The sequence below is a fragment of the Camelus bactrianus genome, chromosome 9 (assembly GCF_048773025.1).
Source record: "Camelus bactrianus isolate YW-2024 breed Bactrian camel chromosome 9, ASM4877302v1, whole genome shotgun sequence".
In the NCBI taxonomy this organism is placed as follows: domain Eukaryota; kingdom Metazoa; phylum Chordata; class Mammalia; order Artiodactyla; family Camelidae; genus Camelus; species Camelus bactrianus.
Window position 1 is genome coordinate 6,478,481 of NC_133547.1, and position 18,048 is coordinate 6,496,528.

Sequence of the window (18,048 nt, forward strand, 5' to 3'; positions counted from 1 at the left end):
AGAAGTAAAACTTATTAAGAGATTTTTTTGTGCTTTGAAGTTCAGTGGCAGTAGGGACAGAAATTAAATTTTGCTTTAAGGAGGTGTTGAGGATTATTTTGGAGCTCAGTCATTTCTTGACTCTAGAATCTAAAATCTAGTTTTTGGTGTCCTTAAGGTCTACTCAGAAAGGCAAACCCTCCCTTGAAAAAATTGAAGCTGCTCCTGAGAATCTGCCTGGAATGAAGTTAGAGGCCCAGGCTTCAGAATCTTCACTTGCAAAAGCCTCATCTGCTGAGAGTTTCTCAGAAAGCCAAATTTTGGAAGACAAGGGCCCAGGAACCTGGTCTATGATAGCCTGGATTTCAGAGGCTCAGGCTTTGGAGGCCCGGGCTGCGAGGGCTCAGGCCTGGGAGACTCAGGCTTGCGAGGCTCAGATCAGGGCCAGCCAACCCAAGCAAACCTCACTGGACATGGGAGGTGCCCCAGTCATGAAACAGGAGCTCTTACCTGAGAATGTTCAGGTGCCACAGGAGGAAGAGAATGAGGTCCTCCTTACCCATCCACTCTGGTCCAACAAGGCTGAGTACATCCTGACCCAGGCGGGCTATGCCGTGAGGCCAGGCAATCTCTGGCGTTTTACCTTCCTGTGGCTTCACAGCGGAGGCTGTAAGTCTGGGTACCAGGAATCATAGATCCACAAGGGGCTAGCAGGATGGAGGCCTGTCTAGGCTTCAAACTCTAAGGTCTCTGGGATCTAGAGGCTGGAGACTTGGTACTCTGAGCAGGATAAGAGCCAGGTGCCTGAACATCAAGGATCATGAGAGGGGTAGAGGTGCAGAATATCTGAACATGAGGATGGTGGGGCTAGAAGCCTGGATCAGGGGTGGGGGTGAAAACTAGGTAGCTGGGTCTTCCAGGAATTGGGGACCAAAGGACTGGACATCTGGGACTGCGAGGGATGTGGAAACAGTTGATCCCTGATGCCTGTCGCCCTGAGGGAGGTCACTGGTGGGGAACATGTTTTCCTGGACCTGCGAAGAAGTCCAGGCACTAAAAAGCCAGATTGTTCTAAGAGCCCCTCCTTGAATCCCCTATACAGGCAGTTTTTTAGTCATCTACCTATTTTTGCTGTTCTTGCTTGGGATTCCTCTCCTCTTCCTGGAGATGGCAGCTGGTCAGAAGTTGCGTCAGGGTAACATTGGTGTATGGAAGGTCATCAGCCCCTGGATTGGGGGTGTAGGATATACCAGCTTCATGGTGAGGAGTCCTGGGCTGCCCAGGCCTACTGTTTACACCCCGTCCTTATCCCAACCCTTGTCCTGGAATGGGTCCCACTTCACTTCCATGGGTCAAGTCCCTTCAGTTCCTCAGTCCTTTGTCAAATCCCCTCCTCTTTCCTGTCCCCACACTTCCTCTCCAACCTTCTCCTCCCTGGCCCCCAGGTGTGCTTTATCACCAGCTTGTACTTGAATGTGATCAATGCCTGGACCCTCTTCTACTTGGGCCAGTCCTTCCAGTTTCCCCTTCCGTGGGAGAAATGTCCCTTAATGAAGAACTCCAGTGGCTTTGGTGAGGAGGAAGTGAAAGATGAGAAGTGGGGAAACAGAGAGGTGGAAGGGAATTTGGAAGAGGAGGAAGGAATGAGGAGCGATAAAGAAGGGGAGGAAGATAGCGGAAGGAAGAAGAAGTGGGAGGGGGAAGAAGGTGAGGGAAGTGGGGGAGGGGCTAAAGAAGAGGGGAGGGTCACCCTGTCTGGCAGGCATGTCCAGAGCCAGGTCCCCTCAGATCCTGAATGTGCACAGACAACGCCTTCCCTGTACTTCTGGTACCGGATGACTTTGATGGCCTCAGACAGAATTGAGGATGGGGGGCCACCAGTCTTCAGTCTGAGCCTGCCCTTATTCATGTCCTTGTGTGTTCTTGGTGCTTTCATGATTAATGGCCTCAAGTCCATCGGGAAGGTGAGCCATAATTTTTTGATTCCTTAACATTCTCAGATGCTTTGACCCTAACCTAACATTGTCACTCTTTGATCTCCTAATTTCTCACTCCCTCTGGCCTTTTACCCCCATAACCCCTGACCCCTGCTGAAAACTGTCTTCTAACTCTTCCTTATTTCTGTCTCAAAACTTTTGATCCCTTCTGACTGTTGGTTGACTCCCATTGGTACATGCCATGTCCCACTCTCAATTCAGGTAATATGTGTCTTGGTATCAGCTAGCTATCTCATCATCCTCTGTTTCCTTATCCGGAGTCTACTGCTGGAGGGGGCAGTAAATGGCCTTCAATATTTGGCAGTTGCCGAGGTAAGGTATATCTTCTCACTCCCCTATCAGGCCTTAGAGGACACCTCTTGTCTATTGTTAGGGCGTCCTTTCCTCATCAGCTCCCTCTGTGTCCCCTCATCCCCATTTCTGTTAAGGTTCTCCTCTCCTTTGACATCTCCTCTTATACTTCTCTTCTCCCTTTCAGATATCGAGTATGTACAACGTGAACGTGTGGTGCCGAGCAGGGAACCACGTCTTGTTTTCCTTGGGCCTCGGCTTTGGCGCCATTGTCTCCGTATCCTCACACATGCAACCATCCAACAACTGTCTCAGTGATGCCTTTGTTGTGGCTGTGATTAACCTGATCACCATGCTGCTTGTCACACCTTTTATCTTCTCTGTCCTGGGCTTCTGGGCCACAGTCATCACGCACCACTGCAGTGAGAAGTAAGGCCAGCTTCTTAGTTGAGGGTCCCAGCCCCAGGGAACTACAAAATCCAGAGAACCTAACCTTAAAGTAGCTACAAAGACCCACATTCACCCATCTCAACTTCAGGTGTTCTTGCATGCCTCTACTTTCCCCTATAGTGAAAAACAGAGACAGTAGAATCTCTGTCATGTTATCCTTCTCAGAGCCCTTTTCTAGCCCTAGAAATCTTTAAACTCAGAGATTGCCAACTGTCTACCTTCAAATACCACCACAGAGATATGCAAACATTCAGGGTTACTCTAGTCCCAGACAGCATCCAAGACTACAGCCATCTGGAGAACCTTCCACTTCCTGAATGCCCTCATTCTTTACTGCCCACTCCTAAATTTAGGGATCTCTGTCAATCTATCATACTTAAACCCCAAAAGGACTCTCAAAACTAGAGCCTTTGTTGTCTGCTCACCCCTGTTTTTTTAATTCTTTAGGTATTAATTTCAAAAAATCCATCAGACATTTAGAAAGTACTCCTTGTCTACCACAGAGACTTGGACAGGTGAATCAGACCACAGTCCTTGCCTTCACTGGGTTTTCAGTTTTGGAGAGAGGAGGGGAGGGGAATTATAGATGCTTAATCATACAATCATAAATGCATGAGAACCAGCAGCAGGAGTAATGGGGAGGACAGAAGACAGAGCCATTCATTCTGCCGGAGATACTCAGAGAATTACTCCCAGAGGAGGCAGACCTAAGCTGAACTTTTCCCCTGGTAATCCTAACCCATGCAGATAACCACTATTTTCTTCTAGAAGAAGGCTGGGCATATACATATGCACACATGCAAGAATTCTCTGATGTACAGATGTAGGAATGGAATTGCTGGGTAGGGTTGGCACACCTTCAGTCTTAACATATGTTGTCTGATTTTTAACATGGTTTATGATGGGTGACAATTCCATGTATGTCACTTTCTACATAACACTTGATTAAACTTGGTTGAACTTTAAAAATTTGGCCAGTCTGGTGGGAGTATAGTGGTATTTTAAATGTTTCTTAAAAACATTTAATTATGATGTATTATATACATACAGGAACATACATAAAACAAAATGTGCAGTTAAAGAGCTATAAAATAAACATCACCCATGGTAAGAACTAGGATGACCTTAGAAGCTCTCCATGTAGCTCTCATTACAACCTCTTTCCTCCCTAACCATTATCTTGACTTGTATAATTAGTTCTTTGTTTTTCTTTACATTTCATTATATGTATGCATATCTAAGCAATGTAGTTTAATTTGAACACTTATATAAAGCAGTGTAGTTTATTATGTCCATTTATGTAGTTTAATTTGTTCATTTACATATACATTCTTTTTGTATTCTTTTGTTTTTTACTTTTTTCATTCAACATATGTTTGAAAGATTCATCCGTATTGTTGTGTGTACCTCTAGTCTGCTTTTTAAGCTGTATAATGTTCCAGTATATGAACATACCACAATTTATTTATCCATTCCACTATTGGTGGACATCTGGAGTCTTTCCAGTTTTTGGCTATTAAAACAATGTTGCTCTAAACATTCTTATACATGTTCCTGGTGTACTATATATGTACACATTTTTCTAGGGTATATAAGTATTAATGAGATTGTTGGGGCATAGTTATCTATTACTGTGTGACAAATCACTCCAAAAGTTAAGTGGCCAAAAATAACAATGCTTTATTATTTCCTCATAGTTCTGTGGGTTGGCTGGAAAGTTCTGTTGGGCATGGATGGGTTAACTCCCATGTCTGCATTCAGCTGGGGCCAGCTGTAACTGCACTGCTCTGCTGTATATGGTGTTGGCTGAGCTCACTCTGCTTACAGTCAGTTGGCAGGTCAGCAAGGCCTGTTCTTTTCCAAGAGGCCTCACTGTGTGGCTAGCTTGGGCTTCCTCATTTGGCAGCTCACAGAGAATAAAGGTGGAATCAGCAAAATGTCTTGAAGCCTAATAAGCATGGGGATGCTCCCATTGTCATTGCTGTTACATTTCTTTGGTCAAAGGAAGTCACAAAGCCATCCCAGATTCAAGGAGTGGGAAAATAGACTTTACCTCTTGATGGGAGGAGCTGCAAAATACTATGACCATGTTTCTTCAATCTACCACATATCTTTAGCTTCACTAGATAATGTCAAATTACTTTCCACAGTACTGATAGGATTATAATGATCTCTCTTTGTCTCTCCATCTGCCTGCCTGCCTGCCTCTCACTCACACATACCCATTTGTTTAATCCTGATAGTAGAATACACAGAATACAGTTACAGAATTGCTTGCCTGTACTGTTGTAAAAGTATCCTAATCCCAGATTTCAGTATTTGTTGCAACTTTTTGTCTTTATTTTGAATTTTACATTCAAAATGCTGTGTTCAAAAATGACGTGGGCTAGGTTTTTTTTTTCCTTCATTCAGTATGGTTGTGTTATTCATGTGAAATATTGTTATGTTCATTTGTTTCTGTTTATATGACATTTCACTGTCCCTCTAAACTTTATTTTTTATTAAACATTAATATGGTTTCAAAAAAATAATGGTTTTAAAAGAGACAATTATACAAAAAAATACTCAGAAATATCACTCCCCCACCATCACTTCAACCTAATCTCCCACCCATCCCCTGTAGGAAACTCATTATTTTTTTGTTTTTTTCTTTCTGGTATTTGTAAAACTAAGTAGAGTTCTGTGTATTTTCTTATTTACCCTTCTTTCTTACACAGAAGATAGCATATTGTGTATATTCTTGTTTTTTATTTTTTAAAAATTTGACAAAATGTCCTGGGATCACTCTTCCACATTCATTCCTTTCTTAATAGTCTGCCTTAGGCCCAGTGGTATTACCTCCTGTCCTCTGTGTCTGCTATTCCTCTATTCTTCAGAGTTCTCATTGCCTCTCAGTAGGTAAGCCCTTGTTATAGTTAATAATTAGACACCATAAAAATGAAAACCATTTTGCCTTTGAAAGGTACAATTAAGATAATAAAGATGCTCAGCATGCATGAGGTCCTGGGTCCAATCTCCAGCACCTCCGTTTAAATAAATGAATAAATAAATCTGTAAAAATAAACAACAACAGAAAAAACAAAATGAAAAAATAGGAAGGAACAAAAAAAGATAATAAAAATATATATCACAAAATTGGAGAAATTCATATATTCTATACACAGTTGATCCTTGAACAACACAGGTTTGAACTATTTTTTTCAATAGTAAATACTACAGTATTACATGACCTGCAGTAGGCTGAATCCATGGATATGGAGCCAGATACAGAGGAACTGCAAATACAGGAGTCCAACTGTAAGTTATGTGTGGGTTTTCAACTGTGCAGAGGGCTGGCTCCTCTAACCCCCGTATTGTTAAAGGGTCAACTGTATGTGTATTCAGAATATGTAAAGGAATTTTTCAACTCAATGAGAAGACAACAAAAGTATGCACTAAACTTTTAAAGTCTGATTAAAGTTAGTATTTTACCACTTTGATATGTAAAATCTTATATAGGACCCCTTATCCTCCCCTCTTTGTGTTACAGTTACCATGTACTATATGTACCTACATTAAAAACCCCATCAAACAATGTTATAACTTTTTACTTTAAACTGACATAGTTGCTTTCAACTGACATGCATATGATGAAACTTAAAGAGTATCCTGTTACATTTACCTAAATACTTACCATTTTTGTTGCCCTTGCTTCATTTCTGAAGTTTGAATTTTCCCTCCAGTATTGTTTCCATCCCATCTGAAAAAATTTTTAGCATTTCTTTACATTACAGGTATGTTGGCAATGCATTTTTTCAGATTCCTTCATCTAAAAATGCCTTTATTTTACCCTCAGTTCTTGAAGGAATTATGGGTTGACAGTCCACATCTTTCGGCACTTAAAAAAGGTACTGTTTTCTTCTTGTCTCCATTTCTGATGAGAAACTTGTAGTCATTCAAATTGTTCCCCTATATGTAATGTGTCATTTTTCTCTGGCTGCTTTCAGATTTTTTTATGTTTAGTTTTCACTTGTTTGATTTTAATGTGCCTGGGTGTAGGCTTTTTGGATTTATCCTGTTTAAGATTCGCTGAGCTTCTTAAATCTAAAGCTTTATGACTTCGGCCAGATGCAGGAAATTTTTAGCTGTTATTTCTCCAAATATTTTTTTCTGCACTGCACTCTTTCAACTCATTCTGGACTCTGATGACACAGATCATAGGCCTTTTGCTATTGTCCACAGGTTTCTGAGGCTCTGTATATTTCCCCCACTGCGTTTCCTGTCTGTTTTTCATATTGGATGCTTCCTATTGATTTTTCTTCAAAGTCACTGACTCCTCTGTCATATTCATTCTGTTATTTAGCCAATCAAGTGAATTTGTTATATTTTCAGTCATAAAATTTTCCACTTAGTATTTTTCTTATACCTTTTGTCTGCTGATAGTCTGTCTTTCCATTTGTTTCAAGAGTATGTTTGCTCTGACTTCTCATAGTATGATTATAATAACTGCTTTTTTTCTTTTTTCTTTTGGCAGGTGGGGGGAGATAATGAGGTTTGTTTATTTGTTTATTAAATGGAAGACCTCTTGCATGCTAACCATGCGCTCTACCACTGAGTATACCCTCCCTATAACAGCTGCTTTGAAGCCTGACAGTTAAAACTTTTGTGTCATTTTCTGGTTGTTGTGTATTGATTATCTTTTTTCTTGTAGCATATGGAGATTTTCCTGGGGTCTTTATATATCAGGTAATTTTGTATTGTACTCTGGTTATTTTAAATATATGTGAGACATATTTTAAATATGAGAGAAATGAATATATATATATATATAAGAGAAATGAATTTTTATATTCTTTGGAAAATGTTGATTTTTTTTTTAGTTTTAGGAGGCAACTGCCCCAGTTAGATTTGGGTTATAAGTTTCTACCCATCTTCCCATCTTCTCTGGGCTGTGGGTCCAATGTCAATTCAGTTTTCAAAGTCTTTGGAATGGTGTTTAGGGTCAGATATAATCATAGGCTGCCCAGGATTTCATATAACACTTTATGGGATCCCTTTCTTGAGCTCCCTCTTGCCTGAAGTCTCCCAGATACTTTCCAGCTCTTAGAAGCCCCACTACCTGTCTTTCTGCCTGGAAAACTAGGGCTTTAGTTTCCCTGCTCTGCTACCCACTTTATCAACTGTGTCTGCCTCCAGTGTCTGCACACTGAAGAGAATAGAAAAAAAAAATAACAGAGATTTTCTTCCCTTATCCATGTACTTGGAACCACAGTTTATATGGTCAGAGGAGGGTTTAGAGGTATATGTACTTGTCCAGCCACCATTGCCGTAGCCACCATTGTTGCTGCAGGATTGTCTGACATGTGTGATAAACAGAAAAAAGAAAAATCAGGGGATTTTTCCCATTCTCTGTGAGATGTGAGGCCTCTTACCTATTCCTTAGACCAGAAATATAGGGCTTCTGTTAGAACATATACCTGATGCACAGTTCTGGGTTTCAAGCTCCTTTTGAGTCCAGACCAGGAGATACTATAGGGAAAAATTATTGTAAGCTCGCTGCTAATTTGGTGATACTTTGAATTCAATTTTCCTTCCCCAAGCTGCCTGCTACCACTTACTTTTCAGAGTCTTTCCATATATTCTGTGTAGGGCTTTCAGTTGCATTAAGTAGAGGCAGGGTGGAATGTGCATCTCAACTCTGTAGTTTCTGATGTGAATATATTAAAATATTCATCCTGCTTGGATTTGCTGAGCTTCATAAATTTGTAAATTCATATTCTTCACCAAATTTGAGAACTTAACTGTCATTCTTCCTTTAAATATTTTTTTTGCCTCATTCTCTCCCTCTCTTTTGGAACTCTAATTATATGTATGTGTGTTAAACTTTTTGTTATTGTCCCACAAGTCCCTGAGGCTCTGTTCATTATATTTTAAAATACGATTTTCTCTGTCTTCCATTTTCTTTAAGTTCACCATCTCACCTCTTACTCAGTCCATCCTAGTACTTATAACTGGAAGTTTGTACCTTTTGACTACCTTCACCCAATTCTTCCTCCCCCTACACCTGCCACTGGTAACCACAAATCTAATCTCTTTTTCTATGCATATGTTTGTTTTTGAAGTATAATTGACCTACAAAACTGTTAATTCCTGGTTCACAACACAGTGATTCTTTTTTCTCTACATTTCAAAATGATCACCATAAGTCTAGGTATCATCTGTCACCACACAAAGATACTACATAATTATTGGCTGTATTCTCCACACTGTACATTTCATGCTTGTGACTCATTTATTTTGTAACTGTAAGTTTGTACCTCTTAATCTCCCTCACCTATTTCTCTTCTTCCTCATCCCTTCCCCTCTAGCAGCCACCTGTTTGTTCTCTGTATCTATGAATCTGTATCTATGACTCTGTTTCTGTTTAGTCTTTTTTTTTTTTTTTTTTTGGATTTCATGTATAAGTGAACTCATACAGTATTTGTCTTTCTCTGTCTGGATTATTTCACTTAGCATAATACCTTCTAGGTCCATCCATGTTGCTGCAAATAGCAAGATTTCATTCTTTTTATGATATATATATAATATATATATATAATATATATATTATATATATAACATCTTTATCCATTCATCTCTTGATGGGCACTTAGGTTGATTCCATACCTTGGCTATTGTAAATAATGCTGCAATGAACATAGGGGTGCCTATATCTTTTCAAATTAGTGTTTTTGTTTTCTTTGGCTAAATACCCAAGAGTGGAATTGCTGGATCATATAGTAGTTCTATTTTTAGTTTATTGAGGAATCTCAGTACTGTTTTCCATAGTAGCTGCACCAATTTACATTCCCACCAACAATGTATAAAGGTTTACTTCTTTTCACATTCTTGTCTGTTATTTGTTGTCTTTTTGATAATAGCCATTCTGACGAGTGTGAGATGATATTACAGTTTTGATTTGCATTTCCCTAATGATTAGTGGTGTTGATCATCTTTTCATGTGCCTGTTGTCCATCTGTATGTCTTCTTTGGAAAAAATATCTATTCAGGTCCTCTGCCCATTAAAAAAAATTTTTTTAATGTCAAGATTTATGAGTTATCAGTATATTTTGGATACTAACCTCTTGTTGGATATATCATTTGCAAATATCTTCTCCCATTCAGTAGGTGGCCTTTTGTTTCACTGATAGTTTCCTTCAGTGTGCAAAAGCTTTTAAGTTTAATTAGGTCCCATTTGTTTATTTTTGCTTTTGTTTTCATTGCCTGAGAAGATATATCCAAAAATATATTAAGATTGATGGAGTGTACTGCCTGTTTTCTTCTAGATGTTTAATAGTTTCAAGTCTTCCATTTAAGTCTTTAATCTATTTTGAGTTTATTTTTATATATAATATGAGAAAGTAGTCCAGTTTGATTCTTTTGCATGTGATTATCCAGTTTTCCCAGTGGCATTTATTGAAAAGGCTATCTCTTCCCCATTGTATATTCTTGCCTCCTTTGTCATAGATTTGGAACATTGTGTATTCATTTCCATTTGTCTCCGGATGTTTTTATAAGATTTCCTCTTTAATTTTTTCAGTGACCCACTGGTTGTTGAATAGCGATTGTTTAACCTCCATGTGCTTGTGTTTTTTTGCAGTTTTTTCCCTTGTAGTTGATTTCTGGTCTCATAATATGGTCAGAAAATTTGATATGATTTCAGTCTTCTTAATTTACTGAGATTTGTTTTGTGGCCTAGCATGTGATCTATCCTGGAGAATGTTCCATGTACACTTGAAGAGAATATGTATTCTGCTTTTGGATGGAGTGTTCTCTATATGTCTGTTAAGCCCCTGGTCTAATGTGTTATTTAAGGTCAGGTTTCCTTATATTTTCTGGATAATTTGTCCATTGAGTAAGTAGGGTGTTACAGTCCCTGACTATTTTTTGTGTTAACTGTCAATTTCTCCCTGTATGTATGTTAATATTTGCTTTATGTATTTAGGTGCATTTATTTACAATTGTTATATCTTCTTCTTAGATTGATCTCTCATTATTATATAATGTCCTTCTTTGTCTCTTCTGCAGTCTTTTTTAAAAATTGATTTTGTCTGATCCAAGTGTTGCTACCCTGGTTTTCTTTTTGTTTCCATTTGCATAGAATACCTTTTTCCAACCCCTCACTTTCAATCTCTTTGTGTCTTTAGATTTGAAGTGAGTCTCTTGTAGGCAGCACATATATGGATCTTGTTTTTGTGTCCATTCAGCCACTCCGTGTCTTGATTGGAGCATTTAGTTCATTTACGTTTAAGGTAGTTATTGATAGGTAAGTACTTACTACCATTTTATTAATTGTTTTGGGGTTGTTTTGTAGTTATTTTTTGTTTCTTTTTCCTTTTGCTGTAGTGATTTGATGACTATCTTTTATGTTTAGATACCTTTCTCCTTTGTGTGTGTGTATCTATTATAGATTACTACTTTGTGATTATCATGAAGTTTATATATAGCTGTATATATATAGCAGGCTGACTACTCTGGGCATGCTGGTAGGCATGACTGGACCCTGGTCCAGGTGGTTGTTAGGCCCTACCTTGTGCAGAGGCTGTTGGCTGCTGGTGGGCGAGGCCAGGTCATGAGGCAGATGGCTATGGAGTCCTAGGAGTGCCCAGGGCTAGTGGTGGCTCATTGGTAGCAGGGGCCAGTTCCTGACATGGCTGGCTGCTGGGTCAGAGTGTCCCAGAGCTGGTGTTGGCATGCTGTTGGGGAGGCCCAGGATTCAGAGTGTGCTGTGGTGGTGCTGGCCCACTGGTGTTGGGCAGGGTCTTGACATGGTTGGCTGTGGGTCTTTAGTGGTCCCAGGGCTGGTATTGGCCTGCTGGTGGGTGGGCTGGGCCTCAGGGGTTCCCAGGGCTAGTGCTGGCCCACTGGTAGGGTCCTGGGATCTCTGGCTACAGGACCCTGGGGGCTCTTGAGTTGATGTCAGCCTGCTGGTTAGAGGGGCTGGGGTCCAGGGGGTCCTTGGGTTGGTGCTGGCCCATTGACATGTGGCCTTGGTCTTGCCACAGCTGACTGCAGGGATTTGGTGGTCCCAGGGCTGGTGTCTGCCACTGGTAGGTGGGGCTGGGTCCTGGGCCCTCTGGTTGGTAGGACTGGGTCCTCACCCTGCTAGCTGCTTGGCCTGAGGCATCCCAGGACTGGTGCCAACTTGCTGGTGGGTGGATCCAGGTCCTGGGACTAATAAGTTAGAGGGAGAATTCCAAAATGGAGCGTACCAACTTCAGTGTCCTTGTGGTGGAATGAACTCCCCAAAATGGCAGCTACCAGTGCCTGTGACCCCAGGGTGAGTCCCAATTACTTCCTTCCTCTCTGGGAGGCTCTCCAAAATCAGCAAATGGCTGACTCAGGCTCCTTTCAAATTACTGTTTCTGTCCTGGGCCCTGGAGTATATGAGATTTTGTGTGTACTCTCTAACAGTGGAGTCTATTTCCCATAGCTCTCTGGCTCTCCAAAAAGTAAGCCCCACTGGCCTTCAAAGACAAACTTTTCTGGGGGCTTGTTGTCCCAGTGCAGGACCCCTGGTCTAGGGAGCCCCATGTGGGGTTCAGACCCCTCACTCCTTTGGGAGTATAATTATCCTCTGGTTGTTGAGTCACCTCCCCTGGGGTATGGGTCTTCATTACACTGCATCTCTGCTCCTCCTACCTGTCCTGTTGTGTTTCGCTCTTTATGTCTTTGTCTTTTCTGCTAGTCTTCATGTTGTTCTCATCAGTAATTGCTTATAATTAGTTATAATTAGTTATAATTTTGATGTGCCTATTGGAGGAGGCGAGCTCAGGGTCTTCCTACTTCTCCCTCTTGACCACTTCCCTTGTGTAAGTTTTAGAAATAGCTTGTCAGTTTTTTACAGAAAAAGTTATGCTCTGCTGTCAGTTGAGATTGTATTGAATGCGTGGATCATTTTGGGAAGAATGAACAATTAACAATATTGTATCTTCTGATTTAGAAACATGGTATGTATCTCTTATTTATTTACATGTTCTTTCATCTCTCAGCAATATTTTGCAAGTTTTAGTATGTAACATGTCTTGTATATATTTTGCAAAGTTTATCCCTAATGATTCCATGTTTTATGTTCTTTTATAAATAATAGTCTGATAACCATAAGATTGTTTAGTATGTGAGTCTGTTTCTGTTTTGTAGATGAGTTCATTAGTGTCCTCTTTCTTCATTTTCTTTCTTTTTTTTTTTTTTTAGCTTCCACATATGAGTGGAATTGGTATTTTTCTTTCTCTTTCTGGCTTACTTCACTTAGAATGACGATCTCCAGATCCATCCATGTTGCTGCAAATGACATTATTTTTTACAGTTGAGTAATATTCCCTTGTATAAATATACCACAACTTCTTTTTCCAGTCATCTGTTGATGGACATTTAGGTTACTTCCATGTCTTGGCTATTGTATATAGTGCTGCTGTGAACATTGGAGTGCATGTATCTTTTTGAATTAGAGTTCTCTCTGGATATATGCGCAGGAGTGGGATTGCTGGATCATATGGTAACTACTTTTAGTTTTTTGAGGAATCTCCATAATGGCTGCACCAAACTACATTCCCACCAGCAGAGTAGGAGGGTTCCCTTTTCTCCACATCCACTCCAGCATTTATCGTTTGTGGACTCTTTAATGATGTAGGCCATTTATGTTTGTTGTAATTAGCAATAGAATTGTATTTAAGCCTGCTCTCTTGCTACTTCTTTTCTTTTTGTCCCATCTCTTCTTTGTTGCTTTATTTCTCATTTCCTAATTAGATTGCTTTTTAATTTTTTAAATTTTTTTCCTTTTTTTTTTAACATTTTTTATTGAGTTGTAGTCATTTTACAATGTTGTGTCAAATTCCAGTGTAGAGAACAATTTTTCAGTTATACATGAACATACATATATTCATTGTCAATTTTTTTTTTCGCTGTGAGCTACCACAAGATCTTGTATATATTTCCCTGTGCTATACAGTATAATCTTGTTTATCTATTCTGCATATGCCTGTCAGTATCTACCAATTTTGAACACTTTTTTAAAAGGATTTTTAGGACTCCATTTCTATCTCCATTTTTGACTTACTCACTATATCTCTGTTTTATGTGTTTAGTGGTTTTTCTAGAGCTTACAATATACATCTTTGATTCATCACAGTCTTCTTTCAAATAATCTCAAATAATTTCACACAAAATTTAAGAACATTACAACAATACACTTCTGTTCCCTCATTCTGTTCTTTGTATTGTTGTTGTCACATATTTTCTCCTCAGCACCTTATAAACATAATACATTGCTACTATTTTTGCTTTAAATAATCAATATATTTAACTTTTTAAGTGAGAAAAATCTGTCTTATATTTACCCAAATATTTCTCATTTCCACTACTGTTCATTCCCTTGTGTGGGTTCAGGTTTCATCTGGTATCATTTTCATTTAAGAAATTTCTTAACATTTTTTGATAATGCAGATCTGCCAGCAATGAGTTATCTCAATTTTTGTTTGTCTAGAAATCTTTATTTTACCTTTAGTTATGAACCATATATGAATATATGAAGTGCACTCAGAGTGAAAGAATATTTCAGTGTAAAATTCATTTGACTTTTTTTTCTTTCAGCATTTTAATGATGTGACTTTGCCATCTTGCTTTTATACTTTCTGTTGGCTCTCCTGCATTCATTCTTTTTTTTTAATTTAATTTTTTAAATTGAAGTATAGTCAGTTAATGTGTCAATTTCTGGTGCACAGCACGATGTCTCAGTCATCCTGCATTCATTCTTATCTTTGTTTCCCTATGATGTATCTTATTCTTTCTCATACTGCTTTTAAGATTTTCTCTTCTTCACTGTTTTTCAGGAACTTTATTATCATAGGTCATCTTTCAGTTTTCTTTCTTTTTATCCTGTTCAGAGTTCATTGAGACTCTTGGAACTGGGGATTTACAGTTTTTATCAAATTAGGAAAAATTTAGACCAATATTTTTCAAATACTCTCCCCTCTCTTTTCTTGGAACTCCAGTTGCATTTATTTTAGAAGGCTTGATGTTGTCTGGCAAGTCATTGGGTCTCTGTTACCTCTTTTTCAGTATTTTCTCTGTGTTTCCTTTTGTATAGATAGTTTTTATTGCTATTTCTTTGGGTTTATCGATCTTTCCTTCCGGCATGTCTTACCTGCTGTTAATCTCATCTGGGATTTTTTCATTTCAGATACTATATTTTTTATTTCTAAAAGTCCCCCTGGTTCTTTTTTAAATCTTCCATTTCTCTACTTGTTAGGTTTATGTTTTTCTTTAAGTACTTTACCATAGTTGTAATAGCTGTTTTAATATCCCTGATTGCTAATTCCATCATGTCGTTTACTGCTCTATTTAATTTACTGTTTTATTTACTGATTTTTCTATTGATTATGGGTCACATTTTCCTCCTTCATTTGTTTACGAATTTTTGTCTGGATGCTGGACTTTGTGAATTTTATGTTTTTGAGTGTCTGGCTTTTGTTGCCTTCCTTTAATGAGCATTAAGCTTTATTGTAGCAGGTAATGTTTCTCGCGGTTCAGTTTGATCCTTTTGAGGCTTGATTTTAAGCTTCATTAGGGTGGGTCTAGAGTAGTCTTTTCCCCAGGAGTACTTCAGCCCCATTGCGAAGTCACAGCCCTTCTGGACTGTCTACTGAATACCCTGTACAGAGCTTAGATGTTTTCTAGTGATTCTTTATATAGCCTTGTGGATTTTCATCCTGTATTTGTGGATCTTAATTCAGCAAAGACTTGAGAGACTGTATGTGAATTTCTGGAATTCTTTTTCTTCATAGCTACCTCTCCTCCAGAATTCTTCCTTGGAACTTCCAGCTTCTTTGGCCTCCCTTAACTCCATCTTCTTAACTCAGTGAGACTGCCATGCTTTACTTGTGATCTTTGCTCTGTAGACTGGAATGTGCCTTGAGGCAGAAAACCAGGCAGTTATATGCCATACCTCATCTGTTTCCCTTCTCTCAGGGTTCACAGTCCTAAACCGCCTGTTGTCTAATGTCTGAAAACAGCAGTTTCATAAATTTTGTCCAGTTGTCTAGTTGTTTACAGTGAGAGGGTAAGTTGTGCCGCTGTTACTTCATTGTGGCTGGAAGTAGAATTATCCATACTGAATTTTAAATCTCATTTATTTTATTTTTTATTTCAAGAGGTTCTGTTTCATTTTTTTAAATCTTCAGGGTCAATTATAGTTTCTTGTTCCCTGAAAATATATCCAAGCTTGTTTTTGATTACTTAAGCATAGTAAGCTTAGTTATATTATAATCTTTGATAATTCTAGTATTTAAAAGTAACTTTAGATCATTTTTACTGTGTTGTTTCTGATGGTTATTGTTCATGGTGTCTTGTCTTTTTGTGCTTTGTTGTCTCTCTGTTCTATTTCTTTATTTGACCATTATCTGTAGAAATTTTTTCTTTTTACTTTTTTTTGGTTGAGGGAGGTAATTAGGTTTGTTTGTTTGTTTTATTTATATTTAATGGAGGTACTGAGGCTTGACCCCAGGACCTTTTTCATGCTAAACACGCACTCTACCACTGAGCTATACCCTCCCCACCCCCCGGTGGAATTTTTTAAGGCCTAGGAGGAGAGTGTATCCATCCAGATACGACTTAAAAAACTTTTTTTGTCTATTATTGTTTCTTTTTAAGTTTGGGGGAAGGAGGTGATTAAGTTCATTTTTTCTTTTTAGAGGAGGCGCTGGGGATTGAACCTAGGGCCTTGTGCATGCTAAGCATGCACTCTACCACTTGAGCTATGCCTTCCCCCCAGATAGGACTTTTGTTTCTACTTGATGCATAGGGACATTAGAAAGAGACTACTTAAAACTCAGTCCTTAGCTTGAGCTTTTGAGACAACGGGGGTTCAAGTGTAAGCTGGCTTGTGGTCATGACATTTCAGGAATTTATCTGACCCCCATCCTCTTTTAATTTCCTAAAGATTACTTTAAATTGGAAACTTCAGGTACACTTTGCTGTATTCGACATAAATCTTCGGGGCAAAATTGCTTTGGACATCTCCTTTCCCTGCTGCTTTTGTTTGTACTTTGATTTTTGTCTTATAGTTCCTTATTATCTTGCCAACATTTTTATTTTTTAAGAAGATTATTAAAAACATCTTTAAGACTTTTAAGTTATTTCCAGTGAGAAGCTTGGTCCAAGTATTTAACTTGCCTATTACCAGAAGAACATATAATATTTTATTTTCTAAAATGTGATCACACTATAGTTATTTCTCTGCTACTTGCATTTTGCTGTTTTCAGCAAGTCTTGGCAAGACTTCCATTGCAGTTCTTAAAGAGCAACGAGCTGAATTTTTAAGAATTTATAGAAATTAGCCCAAGTGAAGAATGATGGCAGTGGTGGGGTTGGTCTTGGGCATGAGAAGACATGGCTGGCCCTAAAAGTGAAAGCAGTTAAGTCTGACCAGACTATAAAATGTGCAGAGAGTCATGGTGGGAAGATAAGTTTAGAGAGCTGGGCTCAGATCAAAAAGTGCAAGAAGCAGTTTCTCACAACATAGTACAACTCCACGGGACGATGATGCACGTGATACTCCAAGTAAGTGCTCCCTGACAGTCTGTCGTACAAAGCTTAGAGAGTTGACTTTTACCTACTAATCTAAGAAAGGAAGAGGTAGGGGGTGAATAAGAGACCCCATCACTAGAGCAGGGACCCCAGAGTCCCCAAGAAGACTATAGGACAGGCTTCTCCTGGGACCCCCCGCCTCCCTTGGTCATAAATTAGCCAGGCTCATACAAATTCATGACCTTGAAGGTGGATGGCTTCTAGGTTTCATCCCAGGCTCTAACTTACCCAGATCAGTAATGTGATGTCCTTTCTTACCTTGAAAATAAGGAAAAATGAAGTGATCTTCTAAAGAGCAAAATGGTTCTATGTGATTCAACTCCTTATCCCCAGGAATACTGAAACACTTTTGAAGCTGGTAACCCTGGGGATACTGCCTCCTGAGGCCCAGCCCCCTCCAAACCTGCAAGGTAACCCGACCTCCATCTTCACCTCCTGGTTCAACAGCCTTTCCCACTCCATCCAGAGGAAGATCCTCAGCCATGTGCCTGAGTGCAACTTGGAGAAGCAGTTTTTGAAGGTCAGTAAAAATAGGTGAGTGGGGCCTAGAGTTCCTCAAAGCCTTTTGTAAAACAGAAATTTCAGCTTTTGTTAGCACCAGAAAAAAATTCCAGAAGCACCAGGGTTAGCTGCGGTGCTGGTAATGCAAAGAACTACAGCTTGTAGAACTCTGTCCTGTGGATAATACTAGGTGGATTGGTTTTCCATGTTAGGGGGTCAGCTTGTAGAT

At 39.2% G+C, this 18,048-nt stretch overlaps 1 protein-coding gene across 1 annotated transcript in view; it reads left to right on the forward strand.

Moving 5' to 3' along the window:
• The window catches only part of SLC6A16 (solute carrier family 6 member 16), a 53,260-nt gene that overhangs the window by 25,217 nt on the left and 9,995 nt on the right, over positions 1 to 18,048 (forward strand). Inside the window, exons 2-7 of the mRNA XM_074369256.1 lie at positions 158 to 648; positions 1,082 to 1,239; positions 1,425 to 1,943; positions 2,178 to 2,288; positions 2,455 to 2,696; positions 17,652 to 17,838. Coding sequence (XP_074225357.1) covers positions 158 to 648; positions 1,082 to 1,239; positions 1,425 to 1,943; positions 2,178 to 2,288; positions 2,455 to 2,696; positions 17,652 to 17,838 — 1,708 coding nt within the window. The remainder of the gene's footprint in view (positions 1 to 157; positions 649 to 1,081; positions 1,240 to 1,424; positions 1,944 to 2,177; positions 2,289 to 2,454; positions 2,697 to 17,651; positions 17,839 to 18,048) is intronic.